This window comes from Hydra viridissima, unplaced genomic scaffold (genome assembly GCF_058129835.1).
Source record: "Hydra viridissima isolate aposymbiotic clone 2 unplaced genomic scaffold, HvirCarnegie_v1 scaffold_1, whole genome shotgun sequence".
NCBI lineage: Eukaryota > Metazoa > Cnidaria > Hydrozoa > Anthoathecata > Hydridae > Hydra > Hydra viridissima.
The window spans coordinates 54,046-76,677 of record NW_028324300.1 but is presented as its reverse complement, the minus strand read 5'-3'; the positions used below and the strand labels follow the sequence as shown (position 1 = coordinate 76,677).

At 29.4% G+C, this 22,632-nt stretch overlaps 1 protein-coding gene and 2 pseudogenes across 1 annotated transcript; 2 read left to right on the top strand and 1 right to left on the bottom strand.

Annotated features, from left to right (window-relative positions):
* The first annotated feature begins 271 nt into the window (after window positions 1–271).
* LOC145184841 (uncharacterized) lies at window positions 272–4,575 on the top strand. Its single transcript, XM_090076829.1, has 9 exons — window positions 272–532; window positions 646–739; window positions 829–888; window positions 1,014–1,124; window positions 1,353–1,430; window positions 1,850–1,980; window positions 2,574–2,815; window positions 3,954–4,113; window positions 4,347–4,575. Exons 1-9 carry the CDS (start codon window positions 295–297, stop codon window positions 4,541–4,543), a joined length of 1,311 nt encoding a protein of 436 aa, XP_089932955.1. The 5' UTR covers window positions 272–294; the 3' UTR covers window positions 4,544–4,575.
* Window positions 4,576–5,307: 732 nt separating this feature from the next.
* On the top strand, window positions 5,308–6,780 carry LOC149892748 (uncharacterized; annotated as a pseudogene).
* A 13,201-nt stretch (window positions 6,781–19,981) lies between these two features.
* LOC145187151 (uncharacterized) lies at window positions 19,982–22,631 on the bottom strand (annotated as a pseudogene).
* Between the last annotated feature and the right edge of the window lies 1 nt (window position 22,632).

Genomic DNA, 22,632 nt, shown 5'->3' with positions numbered 1-22,632 from the left:
GGCTGCTGAAACATAAAAGAACTCATGTTAAACAAATCACTCTTGTTACACGCTTCTTTATGCTCAAACTGATAGTGCAAACGTTAAGGCGACACGAAATTGTCGCCTTAACGAAAGTGTCTCCCTAATGTATATATTTTACGCATGAAAAAGCCACCTAATGTACATTTAGTAATGTATATATATATATATATATATATATATATATATATATATATATATATATATATATATATATATATATAAAATTTTATTTTTGTAATACAGTATTTGTATCACAATTACAGTGTAAATATGTATGCAATAGTTTTATTCAATGAAACTAATACAACAGATTATGTGCCGCTGACTTGGATAAGTGGAGTTGAAATCAATTCACTTTCATCCAGTATTAAAAATAAAATATCTGTTAAAGTCTATTGGCCAAATGGGAAAAATTTAAATCCGACAGGTATTGCAAAAGCTAAAAATAATTTAATGGATCCAGATGTGCATTGGCCTTTATTTAATGCTAGAATACTTGGAATTGCAGGTAAAATCAATGTTATTCTTTTATAATCATATTCTATTTATGTTTCAGTGCAAAAAATACCTCTGTTTAAAACAATAATGTTTTTTATGTATTCCTTTTTAATTTATTTATAGACAGTCTTACTGAAGCACGTTCAAAAGCAAAAAGAGCAGAGGACACCTCCAACCTTGATACGTCAGAAGAAAATGCATTGAAACGTGTTAGAAGGTAACTTTAATTATGTAATTTAATGATTTAATAAATTTTGAAATATCCATGTATGCATGTATATATTTATAATTTATAAAACTGTTTAGATGTAAAATGATTAGTTCCTCTGAGAATGAAGAAGAAGATTATGATCAGATTTTACCAAGGTGTTATCTAATTTTATAAAGAATTGGTTATTTACTTAGTTTCTATCTATTATTATTACTCTATTCTTAATAAGGCATAAAAATGGCAGTGTTAACTATTCTAATATTTTGTTGATTTTATAAAGCAAAAAGAAAACTTGGCACAAAAAAAGAAAAAATGATGCAATATGTGTTACTCAAGTAGACAAACCTGCTCCGCCTTTCATTCACAAAGAGCCTCAGAATTTACTGAATCTGTAAGTAACATCCTGTTTTTATCACTGAGTAATAACTTTTTTTGGGATTTTATTTTAGTCTACTGGTTTTGTAAGAGGTTTTACTTATTCTTGTGTTAAATATGTCTATGGTAGTATATAATATTCTTTTTTTTCTTTTCATTTACTATTTATTTACTACTAACCAATATCAAATCATGTATATATATAACCCCATTATACTTCAACGTTATTATACTTCTTTTACAGTTATGGAAGTGATATTGAGTTGAGCAATTTTGATTCTGATGGTTTACCAGCAGCAAGACTAGACTTCAAAATAGAGAAGTAGTGATACAATTATCTAATAATTGACTGTATTCAATGTAATGAGGTGTACCATATATTTTTGCCAGATATGCCAGATTTTCAGTTGTTTTTTTTCTCAAGTTCTTTAAGTATAAGAGTTTATAAAGCAAAAACAAGCAAGTCTACTACAAACAGTATTCAAAATCTGGTTTTCAAAAATCTGCGAAAAACTGTTATAAACTGGAATATTTGCTAATAATGAATAGAAAATAATTTTTAAAAATAAAAAATATCCAGTTATAAAATCTGTTATTTTCAGTTTATTACCAGTACATATGCCAGTGTTAAACCAGTTATAATATATTTAGTACATATTAATATGTATGTTTTTATTTATTGTTAACTTGTTTTAAGTTATACCATTGGTTTGGTATTGAGCTCAAAATTTTTTCTTGTAGATGTAACAGTTCAGCATCAAAATATTCCCAATCGAAAAGCATATTGATAGACTCTGCCCCTGTTCAAAACAAATCATCACCTTTTCAACAAATCACCACCTGTCCAACAAATAATAATAAGTTATTAGCAGGTATTAGGCAATTTATATAATATAATTGTTAACTTAAATAAATGACTATATATATACATATACATATACATATATATATATATACATACACATATACGTATACATATGCATATACATACATATAAATTTATTATTTATATATATATATATATATATATATATATAAATATATATATATTATATATATTATATATAAATTGTACTGCGTACTTTGGTTAGTGCTATGGCGTCACACTGATTTAGGAATAGGCGAGGGCTTCACTACATATATCAACTGATTAGGGAAAAGGGGTTGGGTTAGGGCAGGGATCAATTTATTTAAATTTTTTTTCCTTTTCCCTTTTCTTTTTCTATTAAAACACACTTAAAGAAATGTAACATTTTTTATCACGTTTTGCTTACTATAATCGGCAGCAGTAAATGTATATGAATATATATGTAAAACAATGATTATGTAAAATTAAACAAAATAAAAAGTATATGATGTAGTTTTTAATAATTTGATAATAGTCTTAAATTTTATTACCAGTATTTTAAATCTGACGTTTTCTTTTTAAATGTTTTTATGTTTAATACAAACTTTTGCTATTTAGGTGAGTCTGTAAGTCTACAGATGATTGCTAATTTATTAGCAACTGTAATTAGCAATCAGGAAGATATGAAAAAGACTCAGGCAATGCATACAGCACAAATTCAATCTATCCGTCGCAAACTTGATTTGAATGATCATATCTCTCCAGATCTTCCAGAAGGTATTCCACTGCCAGCTAAGTCAATGGAAGAAATAGAAATTTTAACACAGAAGCTGGAAAATCCAGGAGTAAAGAAAATAGTTGTAAAAATTATTACTTTTAAAATTTCTTTTTTAATTTTTTATTTAAATACAGTTTATTTTAATAATTAATATTTGTATTAGTAAATGCTGTAACTGGTGTGAGCCGGTGAGTGTGGTATCAACACACTATGACAGCCGATTAGCTTAATTGCTGCTCATCCAGCAATCAAGACCTGCTTTAAAACTGTTAACTAATTGTGCTTTAACCAATTCTTTTGGGAAGCTATTCCATAAATTGGCCGATCTATTAAATAAAAAGTTTTCATGACATGCTTAGTGATTTCTTTGACATATTTAAAGCTGTGACCTCTTGTTTGAGTTTTTTTGAATACTAATTTTTTTTATTGTTTCCAAATCATTAAAACCGTTGAAGAATTTATAAAATTGAATCATATCTCCTTGTTCTCTCCTTTTTGTCAAGGTAGTCAAGTTGAGAGCTTTTAGACGATACTCATGGTTGATTTTTTTAAGTGATGGTATTAATCGAGTTGCACGATGTTGGATTCTCTCTAATAACTCAATTTCTCCCTTTCGAAGAGGTGATCAAAGTTGCACTGCAAACTTTAACAGTGGTCGCACAAAAGAAACATAAAGTATTCTTAGCAGTCTAATATCTAAGCAAACAAAGCATTTTCTAATTCGACCCAACATTTGGTTGGCTTTGCCTACGCATTTTATTACATGATTTTTCCATTTCAGATTGCTTGAGAATATTACTCTAAGATCACTTTCAGATTCTGTTATGTTTAACTTTTGTTCATCGATATAAAAGGGTGATTTTTTGTTATTTCAGCCAAAGCGCATGACCGTACATTTTGAAATATTAAATTTCACAAGCCAGTCTTGAGTCCACTTAAAAGCTGAATCGAGATCTGATTGCAAAGAAAGAGTTGATGCACTGGAAAGCATTTCATTTATAATTTTGGTGTTATCAGCATATAGCTTTGTTAGTTTTCTTAGAGTTTCAGGCAAATCGTTTACAAATAGTACAAACAAAAGTGGTCCGATTACTGACCCTTGTGGCACACCACTGGTAATTTCTGCCCAAGAGGATACATTTAATTGCAGTTCTTAACAAATTTTCATGTTTTTATTTTTTTATACCTCTGCACCATAACTTGCATTAAACTTTTTTTAGGCTAAACATATTGCTGATATTGGTGGAGAAAATCTAAGGAATTTTATAATGAGGTTAATGCCCATGCTGCTAGACAGCCTTCTTGCTCGCAGCTTCAATTTGACAGGGCAAAAAGGAAAACAGGCTTTTAAAACAAATGCACTTCATTTAGTTCTTTGTAGTGAGTATAAATTTAGTTTATATAATTATATTTGTAGAGCATTAATAAGTGATTTCTAATAATTTATATATATATATATATATATATATATATATATATATATATATATATATATATATATATATATATATATATATATATATATATATATATATATATATATATATATATATATATGTATATATATATAATTCTGTGTGTATTTTAACAATACTTTTCTGTTTCAAAAATAGGTGCCGTTAAATTAAATCCTAGCACAAAAAATTGCACACAAAAGGAAATCGAAGGTGAACTTTCAACATGGTTTGCTAACTCACGGGATCGTGGGAGTAACAGTCGTAGATCTGCTAAATTTGCTATTAACGTTAACTCGACTGAACTCGATGCTGTTTATGTAACACCTTCAGAAAATTTGGACAATTTTGTTTAATATTATTAGTGACTTTTTTTTAAAGAAATAATTAGTTTAAATTATATTTTGTTGTTTATTTCTACGTTTCTTGTTCTTTATGACTTCTTCCTGATTGACTTTAAGGCAGAGGTTAAATGAAAAAGTATCACGCTTATGAGACTTCAGATACTTGCAGGCTCCTTTCGGGCTGTATACAAATTTTCCTAGTCGTAACCATATGGGCTAATTAAATGGGCTGCATACGGGAACCGTATGGTTTTCCCAGCGGGAAGCCCGTATGGGACCCGTGTGGAACCCGTTTGCATCTCCCGCTGGGCTAGCAACGGGTTGCCCATATGGGTCCCGTATCAAAGCCCGTGTGGGTCCCTTATGGTACCCTTATGTGTTGGCTGGCTGGGTACATGCATACATACATACATACATACATATATATATACATACATACATACATACATACATACATACATACATACATACATACATACATACATACATACATACATACATACATACATACATACATACATACATACATACATACATACATACATACATACATACATACATACATACATACATACATACATACATACATACATACACACACACACATATATATATATATATACATATATATATATACATATATATATATATATATATATATATATATATATATATATATATATATATATATATATATATATATATATATATATATATATATATATATATATATATATATATATATAATCGAGGGCGAATTGCGCAATTTACGACTCATGCATGTGGTCATGCAGGTCGTAAATTGGTCCCAAGATGTACAAGTTAAGCTTACCAAACGGTCTCAGTAAGTCACATCCCCTGCAGTTCCCCTGCGGGCCCCTTCCAAAAATGTTTTTAGACTTATTGTTCGTGTGGGTCAAAGCAAAAGGCAGAGCATTCCACCTTTGAATGTGAGTGTTTTTAAATCAACTTAATAAACTATTTATATTGTAATCAATCACTAAGTATTGCAGAAAATGTGTTGAGTATTTAATTTAGGTATTTTACTATTTATGATCTGCATTTATTTTGATTTCTGGTATGCTATCTTATTAATATAGCTTTTGTATATGTTTATTGTACATGTAAAACTAAGATTGTACATATACTAAAAAAGTTGTTTGTTTTGTAGTATATTTGAAAAAAAAAACAACTCCTATAAATCTACAAAACATAAAGAGAAAAGATAAAGCCTTTGTGAAGAACCGTCTTTACCATCATGGACATCGTGGAAGCCACCAAAGCTCCCCGATTCCAATTCAGTATACATTTTTAACAATTTTTTATCCCATTTGTGAAAGTAAGAATTTTTATTTGGTTTCATTTGAATGGTTTATTTGTTGTTTTTTTAGTTAACATTTTTAAATGAAAAAAATCAGTATAAAATAATTAGAATATAGTGATAGAGTTTTTATATCATTTAAGAGTATTTATAATGATTGTTAATCTTGTTTTAGAACTTTTTGTCTGTCTCTGCCTCAGTGGATCAAGTAGATGACTCGCCAGTTACACAGACAGTGTTTCCATCAGAGTTGCAGTCTGTTTCACAAATTCAATCACTATTGCATTCATCTTCTTCCTTTTCGTTACCATCTCAAAAAAAATGGGTTAGACCAAATAAATAACTTTTTTCTGAAAGAAAATGTAGAATGCAATACTGTTGAAGACATTCAATTTATAGTGAATGCCATGTACAGAAAAGTTTGTGGGTTGGAAACAGAAATGCTTACTATACATTCAGTTTTAGACACAAACCATGGTAATAGCGAAAATATAAATATAGATTATTTATCAGCAAATTCAGTTGTAGAGTTTGACTCACTAGAAAAAAAAAAGTTGACTCTAATGATAAAGATATCATTTGCAGAAAGATGAAGAAAATTGGTGGGAAAAATCTAAGTGACTTTTTAAAAAATACTTTAAAAACTTGTGTAACAGAAAAGCTGAGTTGCAGCATCAATCGAACTGGTGCAGATAAAAAGCGTAGGTTTATAGGACCAATTGAAAGTTTGGTTTTTGATGCAGCTTACTGTTTATTTCCAATCGCCACTGAATCCAGTATGGCTACCTTAATTGCGAAATACTTGGAAAAATCTAAAGATCAATATTTCGCAACAAGAAAGAGAAATTCCTCTTTAACAAGTGGTTTAAACAGTCTTGTTAGAAAAATTTGAAAATTAAACACTGACTCGTGTAGTGATTCCAGTTAAATTTTTTTTTAATTTTTTTTATTATTTATTCACCTTTTTATTTTTTTAGTTATTTCATTTTTCTAATATATTTTTAAATAACTTTTAATATAATTAATTTAATTTAAGCATAATCATTTAGTTGTTAATGACTTTTTATATTTTAAAAGTAATTCATACATTTTCTTTTAACATTTTATAATGACTTTAACAGTTATAATTTTTTATTGAAACCAGTTTTAACATTTTGTATTTAATTTGTTATAAATGCAATCTTATTTCAATGGTTATATTCATTCCCCTGAAAAATACAGCATGCGATTTTTTCAGGAATATCTTCAAGCCTAGCCGTTTTTTTCTAGCCTAAAAGTGTAGTTATTGTTACGCGTTTTCACTAGCTATTCTCTACCTTTATCAGCTAGCGGATCGCTAGCTTATTTAGTTAGCGAGTCGCTAGCTGATCAAACTAGCGATCCTCGTGGCCAAATCGCTTTCTTTATCGTAACGACTTATCGCTAGCGATCCGGTAGCTTTTTAAACTAGCATATCGCTAGCTTAAAAAGCCAGCGATCCTCGTGGCCAAATCGCTGTCTTAATCGTTACGAATATCGCTAACTATTCACTAGCCGATTTCCCACCGGGGTAACTCCGCCTGGCACTAAATGCTGCCAAGTCACACCTCTGCTATAAGTACACCGCTTGGCTGGCAAGGTTATCAACCTTGCTCAACATATTGCCAAGTCACACCACTTTGAAAACATGGAAACAACACAATTTAAACATTAATGCAACTATAAACAAATATGGTATTATATAACACATATAAACACATTTTATAACAATATTAAATGACATATATATTTATCAAAAACTATGGAAAAAAAAAGTAATAATGAATAAAGTTATACATACAATATCTCCTCACAACATACAAAAAACAAATTTTTGAAATGAAAATCAGTTGGGTTAACTTTATATATACTTACTTTCACTTTATTACCACCCCTTTGTCTACACTTCCATTTACAATGTTTATCATTAAATATAAAATGATAAGGAATGTTAACATACGAAAAGCAATGTGCTCTTTCATTTTCAGTATTTAACTTAAACCATGCCGTTAGGTGCGTATCACGTTGAGCTGCACGATCTAACCCCATTTGTTCTGCTCCTTCTCTAAAATACACTAACATAATATAAACATATGTACCAACTATTAACACCATAAATGTATTTGAATAGGTATATAAGGTTAAATAAATACCTTATATACATATTTAAACACATTTTTAAAACATTTATGTAACACATATTAACACATACACAAACAATAAAAAAACACTTTAAATTGTTATAAAAACACATTGATAAAACAACTATAAAGCACTTATTACCACACACATATCAAAAAAACATATATATGTAAACAATAAGTGTGTGTAAACAAAAATTTTTAAATTGACGCGAGAAAATTTAAAAAGATTCAAAGTAAACTAAACATATATTCACAAATGACACTTCTTCTTTTTTTTTTCATAAGAACTGTAATCCTCTTAACTAAATTTAATCTTTACATACAATAACATGTGACATGCCATGTCAGTGTTGGCACAAAAGTTTAATTTATTTTTCTAAATTTTCTAAAAAAGAACAAAAATAGTTAATAGCATCACAGAAATTTCAATGTAGTAATAACCATTTTATGGAAATAGTATTGAATAGTTTTAAGTAACATCCATACCCCTATTTTCCTTCTAAAAAGTAAAAAAAATAAAAATAAAACTGCTAAAAGAAAAACTAAAACAAACAAAATATAAACGATTTAAAAAATTAAAATTCTTTTCCACTTTAAATCCTTTCTACTTTATCTAATAGAAATGTATATATAACTATTTTATATGCTTACTTCAGTTATAATACGATCTTAACGATTATTATTTATCTTCATATGATTCTTTATGTAATATATCTAAACTAATAATTCAATTCCGAAAGGAAAAAAGTTTTAACTCGCGTCATGGATCTTTCTCCAATGACCACTTGCATTTAGAGAACGTGCTCTTTCAAAGCCTAGTAACTAATGACGAAACGACGTTAAACATTAAACGTTAAACGTTTCTGTAGGAATTATACTATAGATACTCATAGAAGTTGGACGTGCAAAAGTTTAATAACGAAATAAGATCCTGGAACTGAACCTTAGCTTTTCCTTTACATAAGTAAATAATAGACGTAAGTGAAAATTAGCTTTAGATAAAGTTAAAAATATGCCAGAAATTTAATAAACCTTTTAACTTCTATGTAAATATCCCGCTATTATTTAATCAAACGGAAGTGTTAAGAATGAATTCGCATACTAACTATATCCCAGCCAGCCAAACAAATCGGGACCTGCACGGGTCCCACATTATCTAAAGTATGGGTCCCGCTCGGGAATCCCAGTCGGGACCCAGAAGGATTTGTCCAGGGGGCCAAAAAATATTACATTTCCAATTAAATAAAAACAATAATGCAAAACATTTCATTACTGAGATTCATCGCTTGGTTTCATCAAATGTAAATTTTCAGGATGAAAGAGTGCCACTTGGAATTTGCGTTACATGCCGTTGCAACCTGAAAAAATTGGGTAACGGAGTTAATGCCTTAAAGGCAATACCACTCGACAGTTTTGATCCCATTTTTAAGAAACCATTAACAAGACTTACAATATGTTGTGATTGCAGTATTTGTCAAATTACGAAGATGAAAGGTAAAGAAAAGTATCCATATGAAAAGGGTCTTTCATCATAATCTTTACAAGAAGAAAGAAAGTCAGTTGAAAAACGATGCACAAAATGCTTGTCTGTCATTGGTCGTGGAATTTCTCACAATTGCAGTGATACAATTCGTCGTGCAAACTTATATGAGTTTGCATAGGAAATTTATCCACCAATACTTCGATTCCCAGATGAAAAGCTAATCTTAGAAGCTATTCTTCCAATAGAACTTCATTTGCTTCTTGGCGTTGTTAACCATCTTGTTAAGCACTTCGTTCATGTTTTGCCAAAAACAAAAGAATGGTTGACTTCAATACATATACCATTACAGCCGTACCATGGTTGTAACTTCAATGGCAATGATTGTATGAAGTTGCTAAAAAAAATTGACACTCTGAAGCAGATAATCGTGGCTGATAAGGCATTTGAAGTATCATCCATCTGCCATGTTCTAAATTTGGTTTTCCAAGTTGTTAAATCTTGTTTTGGATGCTCACTCTCTCCAGATTTTGAGAAAAAGATTCAAGAGTTTAAGAGTAATTGATTGTTTCTGTAACACAAAAAGTTTATGCTGTCTTTTACCATGTTCCACAATTTCTAAAGCACCATAAAACTGGTCTTGGAGTTTACAGTGAGCAAGTAACAGAGGCACTCCAATCAAATTTCAAGCCTCATAGGCGAAGATTCAAATGGATTACGTCTCATCCAAATTATTCCAAGCTGCTGTTGAATTGTGTTGTTGATTACAATAGCAAAAAATTCTTAGAAGCACAAAGGGGTACAATGAAGATAATTGTGATAAATAAATTTAGAAATGTTAAGAAAAATAATTTAATATATTTATTGTGTATTTTTTTATTGTTATCAGTTTATTTTATTATAGCAATATAATAAAATATATATTAAATTTATTTGAGCTAATTTAGGCTTCAGAATTCCAAAACAAAGTATTTGAGTGAGAAAATTCGGTAATTTCGAAGCTAAATATCTCCCTTGGATTTTAATCCAGGATTTTAAAACTTATTGTTTTGGAGTCCTCCATATATATAGGATCAACCCTTGAAAGGGCATTTTTGTAATTTTTAGTCAGCAAAACATTCTAAACTATGAGAATTTAATGTTCGCACAAAAAATATTTATTGCAGAAATATAGATATCACCAATTTATAAAAAATAAGAATAAGAATAACAAAAAGAATAACAAATATAGTAATAATAAAAACAATACTAATAATAGTAATAACAATATTAATAATAGTAATAACAATAATAACAACAGTAGTAACAAAAATAACAATAATAATAATAATAATAATAATAAAAGTAATAATAATAATAATAATATTAATAATAATAATAATAATAAAGATGATGATGATGATTATGATAATAATAGTGGTAATAATTATAACTAGCAAAAAGCAACCCGTAATACGGGTTATTGTCGACTATTTAATTTAAAGTGGCCGTTTTTCACAATAAAAAGTTGCGAAACCTTAACTTATACCCTTTTAGAAAAACGCCTTCAAATTGAAAATATCAAACCATCTGTAAAAATGATATCAAGCTATGCAGAGGTATAATAACTTACCAATTATTTAACATTAGTTTAGTAATTTACAATTTACATAAGTGTTATCAATGTAAAGCAAAGCAATTTGCGTCTGCATTACTAAGTTCAACATTACGTTTTTAGTTACTGATCACAAAATAACAACGCGTTAACATGCTTTAAATAGACGAAAAAGTAAAGCTGAAATATTGTTGAATTTTTATTAATCAAATTAATGTAAAACGAAAGTAATTTATACATGAGTTATTTATTATTTGGTATACACTTGCTACATGTGTTTATAAAAGATGGTAGCCTTTAAAACGTTAAATGTACACAGTTTAATAAATTTATTAAAAATAACTAAGCATTCGGGTACAAATACGTTTCAAACAAAAAAAATGTTATTTTACAATCAAACATCTGTAAAACAAATTTAAAACAATGTAAACTTTCATCTTTTATATTGCATTAATTCGTCATACGATAAGCCTAAATAAAAAATTGTTTCATAAGTAGACGTAGAAAGAAAAAACCAAAAAAAACAAAAACTGAAACACGATATACCTGAGTTTCGTTGACTAGTTTTTATACTTAATTGTCTTGATTTATATTTATAATTGTCTTGATTTATTGAATTATACTTAACTGTCATGATGCAGCTCGTCGGTGTTGTTTTTTGAAGTTATTACATGTTGGCTTTTAGTACTCTTTAGTTTAATTTATAAAACATTACAATTGATTTAAAATATTTTAATAAAAAAGCAAAATAAAAAATGCTTCAAGGAGCCAAAGTATAAACAGATAAAAAGATAAAATCAAATTGAGATGTAAATAAATTGCATTTATATAGCTAAACATTTTGTTTTGGCTTATAGAAAATTTTAAAGCAAAGAGCTCAGTAAATTAAAATACCATTTATTTATTTTTAACAATGATGAATGTTAAGTTATAATATCAAATGAAAATTGGGTAATGTATCTATTTAACTATATTTAAGTTTAACTGTTGTAGCACATATTAAATTTTTAATTAAAAAAGAGAAAAACAAGCCAAATATACAACTTATATTATTTTTAAAAAATTACAAATACAAAATTACAAAAAAAATAATAATAATATTTAAAAAGAGTGAAAAAAACAGCAACCAAAAAGTTATAAATATCTTCACTGATAGAAGACATTTACAACCTTTTGGTTCCGGTTTCTTTTCTGTGTTTCCCAACACCCCGGTATGGATGAGGCCATCCACACCGCCATTTTTGCACCACTTATTGAAGGACCTCTCCGTGAGAGGCCCTGGGTGTTGAGAGCGATAGCGCTTGTAATTCTCATACGTTAGAATCTCTACAAATAGAAGGATATAATGAAAATCAAAAATATTTGCTATTTTATTTCATCAAATATAAAGCATAACCTCACCATTTTCACAGGATGAAGAGGATGCTAAAAACATATTAAAAAAAAAAAAAATGAGTAAATTAAAAAGGGTTAAAGTTATGAAAAATTTAATTCTAATAAAAATATGAGTACAATGCGATCAGTTTAGAAATGCCGTATTTATATTTATGTTAAATTAAATAATTCTTTCACCTGAAGCACATACAGTTGTGGAAAAAATAATAGTAGTGTGATTAAAATTAACCCTCTATCCGGCACATTATGATCAAACTACTAAAAAAATTTTTTTTATGAATTTTTTGTAAGAATATGGCATTATGTGCTAGAAAAAAACACAAAATAAATCTTTTTGATAATTATTATTGTTTTATGATTTGTTGCATATATGCAACTTTGCCGAAAAGAGGTATAGAAAATAACGCTTTTTTTAAAAAAAAAAAAAATAATAATAATAATAGTAATATGGGTAAATTCAGGCATGTTTAATAGACCGTTGTAGTTTTAAAATAATTTCTTCTTACTATAGTTATATATTATCTAATTTTATTGTACATGGAAGTCTTTGAAGCAGTTTCTATCCTTGTTCAAACAAAGTTGTATTTTACATTTTGAACAAGCAAAAGAACAGGTCATGTTACATATTCTGCACCGCCCCCTTTTATCCTTGATTTCGGGCCAGTGGCAGAATCCATCATATCTTATATCACTAATTGGTTTTGGGTTTGATGGCTTTCTTCCGAGCGTCTTTAAAGGTGAGAAACTTCTTTTGGGACGACCAACTTTTTTTTCTGGATCTTTGTCTTTGAGCTTCAACGCTGTTGCTACCTGTAAAATAAATCTTCTTAAAGTCAGCTGTTTTTTTTTAGGCACTTGAAGTTGAGTACAGTGCCTTCGGTATAACAACCAAGCATTTATCTTTGATATGTCAATGCAGTGAAAAATCAATTTTAAGTACCACCGTTTTTTAGTGTTTATTCTCGTGCGGTATAATGATATCAGCATGTCTGCCAGATCTACTCCTCCCATTGACGCATTGTATGCAACAACAATATCAAGAGTTTTGACATCAACATATACTTTCTTTTTGCTGTCAAACCTTTTGACTTTCGTTGATCCTGCGACACCAGCATGTGTTGATCCAACTATAACAGCTTTGCTATCAAACCATTTTACTAAATGTATCCCAGAATTCTGATCCACTTGGTAGTCCCATGATCCTCTTCCTTGAGATTTCAATACTATGTCAGATAAAAGTGGGCATTTTCCGATTCGATTACTACGGAAAGTTCCTGTAGCTAATATTCCCATAGTTTTCAGTTTATTAATTAATGGCAATGTAGAAAACCAGTTGTCAAAGTATATACGGAAGTTTTTGTGTTTAGGCATTTCTTGAACTAGTCGAAGTATTATATCCTCAGCACCGCAAGTTTGGCCACCTGCACTAGTAGCACCTGCGTAGATGAAAAAGTCGTATATTATGCCTGACTTTCCTGCTCTAACAAAATTTTTGAAACCCCATTTGTGGATTTTTTTGGGCATATACTGACATATCCCACTGCGCTTTGTTTTTGCAGGTATCATTTGCTCATCTGCCGATTGGTCTTGCTCTTGTTCAATTTTGATGCAGTTATTACGAACAGCATCTAATACAGGTTTAACCTTAAACAATTTGCCAGAGTATTTATTTTTTGTAGTATTGTCCACTGCATGCAAAAACCTTCTAAGACATTCATAACGCTTTAAACTCATAACATCAGCAACAGCATCGCATCGAAGTTCTGTTGACCAAAACGATTCATAGCTAGGGAGGCGAACTAATGACATCAACATTTGAACACCTAAGAATTGCTCAATCTCTTTTAAGTTTGTGGCTATACTAGTGCCTGTTACCTGGACACTATAGAGATTAGTTTGTTCAACTAAGTTCTGGGTGATGCTATCATCCCAAAATAGTTTAAAATACTCAAATGGTGTCATGTCATTGCGTTCTGGTAGAGAAAATTCCTCTCCTTTGAACGCTGCATCAAATATTGGTAGTTGTGTTTTCCTCCATTTATAGACCGGCTTCTTTGCAGACTTTCTTTTCAACAGAGTGACATCATCCTCATAATCACTAAAATTTATTTCAAGTAATATGTATAATATATATATATATATATATATATATATATATATATATATATATATATATATATATATATATATATATATATATATATATATATATATATATTATACATATAGCTTGAAATATGCTTTTGGATTTAAAGAGGCATTGTATTTATCAATTTGAATAAAGAATCTCACATTTTGGAAATATGTATATATATAATTTTTTAAATATGAGATTCATTATTCAAATTGATACATACCATGACTCTTCAGATCCTAAAGTCATGTTGAATGGTGAAAAACCACTTTCTTCTTCTTCTTCTTCTTCAGTCCTAAAGATAAAAAAATTAATGTAAATTTAAATCAATTCTCAAAGCAAATCAATGGTAATCAAAACTGACTCACTCAGATTCTTCAGAACTGAAAAGAACATTGCCAATTTCAAGTTCTGCCTCATTCCCTGATTCATCTGATTCCACTAAGTCTGATAACTCAGAATCAGAATCTGGTTCAAGTACGTAATTAACAGCTTCTTGTACAGTAAAATTTCGAATTCTACAAGTTTTTGTAGGAGCTACCAGAGAAATCATATAGTAAAAAAAAATGGTCATTTTTTATACCTTGATCCGACAATGTTGCACATTTGCAACAAATAAATTAGGAGGTAAATCTAACAATATCTTATGCTTGTTTTAGTTTATAATGACACTAATATAAAACTTCAATCATAGCACATAACAATTAAAAAGTTTTAAGCGTCAGCATGGGTTTTCCTATATTCAAAAATGAGCATTAACGATAGTAACTAAAACTTACTAAAAATAGCACTTCTCTTTAGAGCTGCCATTATTCAAAAGAAAATGTTATTGTGGTTATATTGCGTCAAAATAAAAATAGAAAGATCTAAAATACATATTTCAAAACACCTAATGTTGTGGATAAACTTTATAACCAAAAAAATTATCAGCAAATCATTTGTTGCAAATATGCAACACAAACGGGAAAAGGGTTAACGAATTAATATTATCTTTAAACAGTTACTGAAAATGAAATTGTAATACTGGATTATTAATTAAATAGGTGTGAGATGATAAACTAATTAGTAGAAAATTTTAAATTTTTGCTTTTATTTATAATAATTAGATAAGTATAAAAAACAGGTTGGACATAATAATAGTAGTATTAATTTTTTTTAATGTTATATTGCAAATAATTTATTTTATTGACAAAAAAATGATATAAATTTATTTAAACAATAGTAAAAAATTAATATATAATTGCATGCCCCCGGTTTATTATCACAGCTTTGCATCTATTCGGCATTGAGTTAATCAAATTTTGACGAGGTTCTAAAGGAATGTTGTTCCAAGCATTCTGGACAACTTGCAATAACTCCTGCTGATTTTTTGTTATTTGAATATAAACTGCCTCTTTTACATCCGTCCAAAGGTTTTCGATCGGATTGAGATCTGGTAACCGTGCAGGCCAATCCATAACTGCAGCCCTATTCTCGATGAACCAACTTTTTACTCTGCGACTGGTATGCTTTGGATCGATGTCCTGGATATAAACCCATCTCTGGGCATATCTTCTTCTGCATAGGGCAACATGGTATTTTGTAATATTTAAAGGTATATGTCTTGGTCCATAATACCATCAATCTTATAGTTGGCCCTACGCCATAATAAGAAATACAACCCCAAATGTTTATTTTTGCTCCGCCATGTTTTATAGTTTTTATGGTGTATTGCGGTTTGTATGCAGAGTTAGGTGGCCCCCTTACATACATCCTACGTCCACTTGACCCATATAAAACAATTTTGCTTTCATCAAATCACAAAATATTACGCCATTTTAAAACAGGCCAATCTGCATGCGTTTTTGCAAAATGTAATCTTGCTACCACATGCCTTTTTTTCAAAAGGGGAACTTTTCTTGGGTTTCTGGCGACTAACTTACTTCTTTAATACGGCGGGAAGTTACAAAAGGGTCGGCAACAGCAGCACGTTTTATCAATCTGTCTTCATGATCAGTCGTTTTTTGTTTTCGGCCCCTTGTTTCGCCAACATTTTTCCATTTTAGAGCATTTCTAATCATCATAGAAGAACAACTTAATTTCTCTTGAATAAATTTGTATGTTTTCCCTTCTTGTTTTAATTTAATAATTAGTTGTCCCTTGTCTGCACCAAACGCTTTGCGCGACCCATAATTTCTATTTATAATATAAATTTATACGATTATTTTACATATTTCATTAAATTAACACTAAAATTAATCTTACCTTTAATTATTCTAACTAAAACCAAGTAAACAAAAAGCTTATATAAATAAATTGGTAGGAAACAACAGATATGTTATGTTGATTTGAACAGTATTACCATCATTTTTTACTCCCATTTCAATACTCAGGTGTTTATGTTACTGTTATGCCTGAATTTAATAATTTATATTTAAATTTACATAAAATTATTATCATAGATCATTGTTTTACTAGCCAATACTATTATTTTGTCCATAACTGTATTTCTCCAAAAAATATATATAAAAATTTAAAACACTGCCCTACCAGTTGTGCTTCTACCAGACACTAAAGACAAAAAGTATACCTAAAAATAATTGATAAAATGATATTTACATATTTACATATAATTATAATTTTTTTTACCTATGCCTTTGATTTCTTCCATAAAAGTTATCTAAAGTAAGAAAAAAGATAACTGAAGTTAAAACTACCAAAAAGTAAACTAAAATTGACTACAAACTAAACCAAGAGTATAAACTAAAATAAACTTTAAATCTTAATATCTGTACCTCAGAAGACAATGTTCGGTTGTCCAGAAGTGGCTTTAAACTATTTTTAACTTTTTATTTCTAGTTTTTCTCAAAAATATATTTAATGTGCCTCAAGACAAACTAAATAAAACACGAAAAAAAATAACTAATTTATTTAACCATCATGAATAAGCCAATAAAGACTAAATATTTTACTATTTTCTCTCTCCTAGACAATTTCTAAAATGTGACAACCGATTTTGGACTTTTGAGGTACAGATATAAATGCTTCATTTATTTAACTATACTAATATATAATTTATACTTAGTTTCTTTTCCAACTCTCCTAAAAGAAAAAACAAAATAAAAATAAAGTACTTGAAGTTTTAAGATTTCAGTTACAGTACAAATAAACAAATTCCTGTTAACAAATATTTAATAGCAAAAACACTTACTTGATTCTTTCTTCGCTTCTGTGTCTAAATAATAAAAGCACTTAAATGTATAGACGTTAAAATATCTATTTAACTTTTCAAAAAAAAACTCGTTTAACTGATGTAACTGATACCTTTATTATTAGCTCTTCCTTCATCAACTAAAGAAAATAAATCTTAAACTTATTTGATATAATATAATAAAAAGCTGCCTTACTGAGATTTTTAAATTTCTTCTCTTTATTACTGACAATTTTAAGTAGGGCCTAGATTCTTGAGCTTATTGTAAAAATTACAAAAACCTACTAATTTGCTTTAAAGTTAACAACTTATTTTACAAAACATTTTAGTTACTTTGTAAAAAAGTAAATCTTTTAAAACTTACTACCTCTCTCTTCATTGTTGTCAGCTAAACAGAAAAACAAACAAACAATTGATAGTGAATTATCACTTTGTTAGTAGGTTAAGTAGATTAAATAGATCTTTGATCTATTCAATCTGCTCTTACTGCCTGCAACCTTATCATTAAACTATAACTGTTTTATTATTGTAAAGTTAATTCAAATCAACACACATATACGAACTGCAATTTGTAAAATTTCATTATAGTAAAAGGGAACAAAACTTACTTCTGAGTAATTCAGCGACTAAAAATAAACAAATCTTTAAGAACTAACTATGTAACATGATACGAATCAGTAACATAATACACATCTAAATAAATACAAACCTTCTTCAGCAATTTGGGACATTCTAATTATTCGATATAAAAATAAAAAGAAATATGCTTAAAAAAAATTTAATATAAGTAATAGACATGCTAAGATATAAAAAAGAAATGTAAACGAATAAATTGATTAAATAGAATGTAAAATCAAGACGACTATGTTGTTCATTAGCGTTTTATATTTCTCTCCTATTCATAACCTTTTACAATCTATATATCGTTTTAAATTGACCTTTTGACGCATGCGCAATCATATAATTTCTTACACTAACTACAACAGCAATTTTAATCGATGCCTAAAATAACTCATCAATGCGTCTAACTCATTACGCAAAAAATTAGTTTATTTACTAATATGTGCAGTAAACATATCTGGACATAAGCGCCAATTTGTCTTAACTCCATTCTTTGTGAATGAGTAAAATACAAATTTGATATTTATGTCACATATTCCGTCTCGGCCATATAGCGTTCTGGTTGTTATTTATTGAGGTTTAATAGGAAACCACGATCAATTAAGTCTTGAATCCCTTTTATGAGCCAAAAAATCTTAAAAAAGTATTTTTACTATTAAATGGGCTTTTAAAGGTTACGTTATGTTCATAGTTTTAAACGTGACATACTTTCAAGTTTGTTAACTAAGCTGACCGCACCCGGGTCTTGTAGAGTCTGGTCAACACAGACCATTTTTATATTGTGGCGTCTTTTCTGACTATTTTTATGTATGGCCGCTTTGTTTCAACAGTTTTTAGTAAACGATAATTTGCTACCATTTACTAAAAATCCTTCTGTTACTCGAAATTTAATTCTCTTAAATATTTTGACACTAACAAAGGACCTCCCTTCCCCGTTTTTGCCTTAATGCTGGCCAGAAGAATAGCTATTTTTATTAAGAGTAATCAAGTTTTTGATGAATACCTTTTACCAAAATAATAAAATGTATAAAACGTAAAACTATGGTTTACATGTATAAGAATTTTTTCTTTTTAATCTATATAAGAATTTAACATAAGAATTTTTTCTTTCCACAAAAGTGTTGCAAATGCAAACTAAGCTAATTAATTAGTTAAACATCTTATAAAATTTAAGTAACTCGATATTTGAAAAAAGAGCAAAACTACAATATTTTCCATGTTTTTAAAGGATTTTAGTTGCGACTTCCCGTTTAAGAAAATCCCCTAAGTTACGTACAACAAATTATTAGGCATAAAATAGAGAAAATTAAAAAAAAAATTGAACTAATTGCATATATTAATATCATTTTAACTGACAAAAATTTACAATAAAAGGTAATCAGGTTTCTTTTTATTAATCTTATAAATGCGTCAATCGTAAATCTTAAAAAAAAAAAACACGACAAAAACTGAAAATCAATTTACCTATTTATAGCAACCTATTTTGACATGGCAGTTAATATAAACATTTATCGAAAGTGTAACTATAAAACCTGTTTCGAAGTACAAAAGGATTAATACTAAAAAAAATGATAATAATAATCAAATTAAGATATAAATTACATTTTAAGCATAATGTTGTCTTGGCTTTTAGTAAATGAATAATAGCAGTAAGTTCCAATAATGAAACTACCTTTTATTCGTTTTTAACAATAGACACCAACGTGAAGGTAAGCCAAGTAGTCTATCAACACAAAACATAACAACAATAACACATAACAAAAAATGCCCGTGATAGAGTTAGGAGTTACATTACATGTGCTCTTATCCAATATTGGAACAGGACGTTTGAATAAGTCATGCAATGTAGATCCATTTGTAAGAAGAGTTGCTGCTATGCCAGTCCATGCAGCTGGAGCAGATTTAAAGCCCCTACTTATGGTTTCAGCAATCAAATAATTATAAGTAAAGGTTTTTCCACTACCACCTGGTCCATCCATGATAAACAATCTAGAATGTTGATTTTCTGCACTTGGTTGCTCATTCAGTGCAGCAAGGGTAGCATTACATACATTTAATTGACTAACATTAAGCAACAGTCTCATTCGATTTGCTTCGTCAATAGATTGTTGAACATTTTCATCAAAATTTTCTAGATTTAAGCCTATAAACTCATCAATAAGATGCAGATTGTAATCAGCTAGCGTATTACCACTTTGATTAATTATCTTTTCAATTTGACGAAGAGCAGCTTGTTCAGCAATTAGAAGTGGCAATGAGCGGTGAATAAAATCTTCCACCATAAAAGCTTTGTATGTATTCCAGAGATGTAAAGGATTATCAGGTTCACAAAAAGTCAAAATAATTGAAAACAACTGTCTATATTGCTTTGGCATACATGTTAAAGCCGCCTCAGAAAGAGTATTCTGCCATTCAGTGTCATCTTGCAACAGACCTTTCAAAACACATGCTTCACGAAATGTTTCAAGGACGATACCATTAACAGTACGCACACCCTCTTAAGATGTTTCTCCTTTTGCTTGCAAAAGTAACAGTCTAAGAAAAAACAATTTTCCTGTTGGATTAACTTTATAAATTCTTACTATCACCTTATTACCACCCCTTTGTCTAATCTTCCATTTACAATGTTTATCATCAAATATAAAGTTATAAGGATTGTCTACATACGAAAAGCAATGTGCTTTTTCATTTTCAGTATTTAACTTAAACCATACTGTTAGGTGCGTATCACGTTGAGCTGCACGATCTAAAGCCATTTGTTCTGCTCCTTCTCTAAAATACACTAATTGATTTACAGGTAGAAGAACTTTAAGGCGTATAATAGTGAGTGACATGTAATTTATTGGATACTCAAAAATTCGCCACAATGCTTCAGGTGCACTAACATAACGACAATCTAAAAAAGTGTATACTTCATCATGATTAACTTGATCATTAATTAAAATATTGGCACAGTCGTGACCCTTGTATATGTATTTGTACAAATATTTAAGAGCCTTAACAGATATGAAGCTTCAACATTAATGTGAGCTTGATATTTCTTTGATAACCATGGATTGTAAGGTACCACCCAGCGGTTATCTATATTGTTACCTTTAATATTAATAACCAAACCATTATCACGACGTATATAACGTGGATAACCATTATGAATTACTACTGTGTTAGCATTAAATTCTTTAGGATTGTTTTTGCTGCACACCCCATCTTTCATGCAGGGAGAATTTGGATTCAGTATGCCACATGGACCGTGAATAATGCATGTTTTAAAAACGTCATAAAGCAATCGATTAACAATCGGATCTGGAATTTCTGCAGATATAAAAGTATTGATATCATGTGCTATTTCAAGCTTATCATCATTTGCAAAGTGAAGTAAAATATGAACATGTGGCAAACCACGCTTTTGAAACTCAATAACCTGAAAATGTGTTACAACTTTCCCTAATACTCCGTGGTTAAAAATGTCATTGAGAAGGTTATTTAACTTGAGTTTAAATACTCTAATAACCAAGTCAGGTCTATCATTTACTGTCTGACCTGGATAAAAATTTTCTGTTATCTCGCGCCATTTTGGGTTGTAAGTGAAAGTAATAAAATGATCTGGTTTACCGTACTTTTTAATTATAGCCATAGCATCTTCAAAGTTTTCTTTTAAAGCTCTAGACTTCCAACATACGTTGATGGCAAAACTACTACACGCCCTGGTCTAACATTATGATCATTTCCAAGGTTGTTTACATGATCGTGTTAGACATCATACTGCTCGCTTCTCAGTTGTTTTGGTTATTTCTGATGAAATCAATTATAACATACGCATCAACAGCATATTGCTAAAACAGTTTTTTGCCATAAAAGAGTGAAGAAAAAAATTTCTAACCAATGTAGCACGTTCAGGGTTGTGAACCAATTGATTATGCCAACCAGCAGCACCCCTCGGAAAAAATAGAGGATAAACCATAAGATCTAAGATGGCTGACATACTTGATATAGTTTTAAGAGGATGACCTTTGGGTAAATAACAACTTCCCTGGAAGCAGATGGTGCACCATCTTCACCAACAAATACAACTGCAACTTTGTTATGTGAAGGGATATTATAGCGACGTCTATCTTGCCCTTTAAGTAAAGACATTTTTAAAACTGACACTGAGCGACCTTCTAGAGCTGCATGACGAATTTCTTCATCTTCCACTTCAGCCATG

Bases quoted from the DNA above. Each gene is read 5' to 3' on its own strand.
- LOC145184841 (XM_090076829.1), top strand. From the start codon at position 295: ATGTATGCAATAGTTTTATTCAATGAAACTAATACAACAGATTATGTG. The intron at 889-1,013 runs GTGTTATCTAAT...GATTTTATAAAG, and splicing joins TATGATCAGATTTTACCAAG to CAAAAAGAAAACTTGGCACA. The intron at 1,981-2,573 runs GTATTAGGCAAT...TTTGCTATTTAG, and splicing joins TAATAATAAGTTATTAGCAG to GTGAGTCTGTAAGTCTACAG.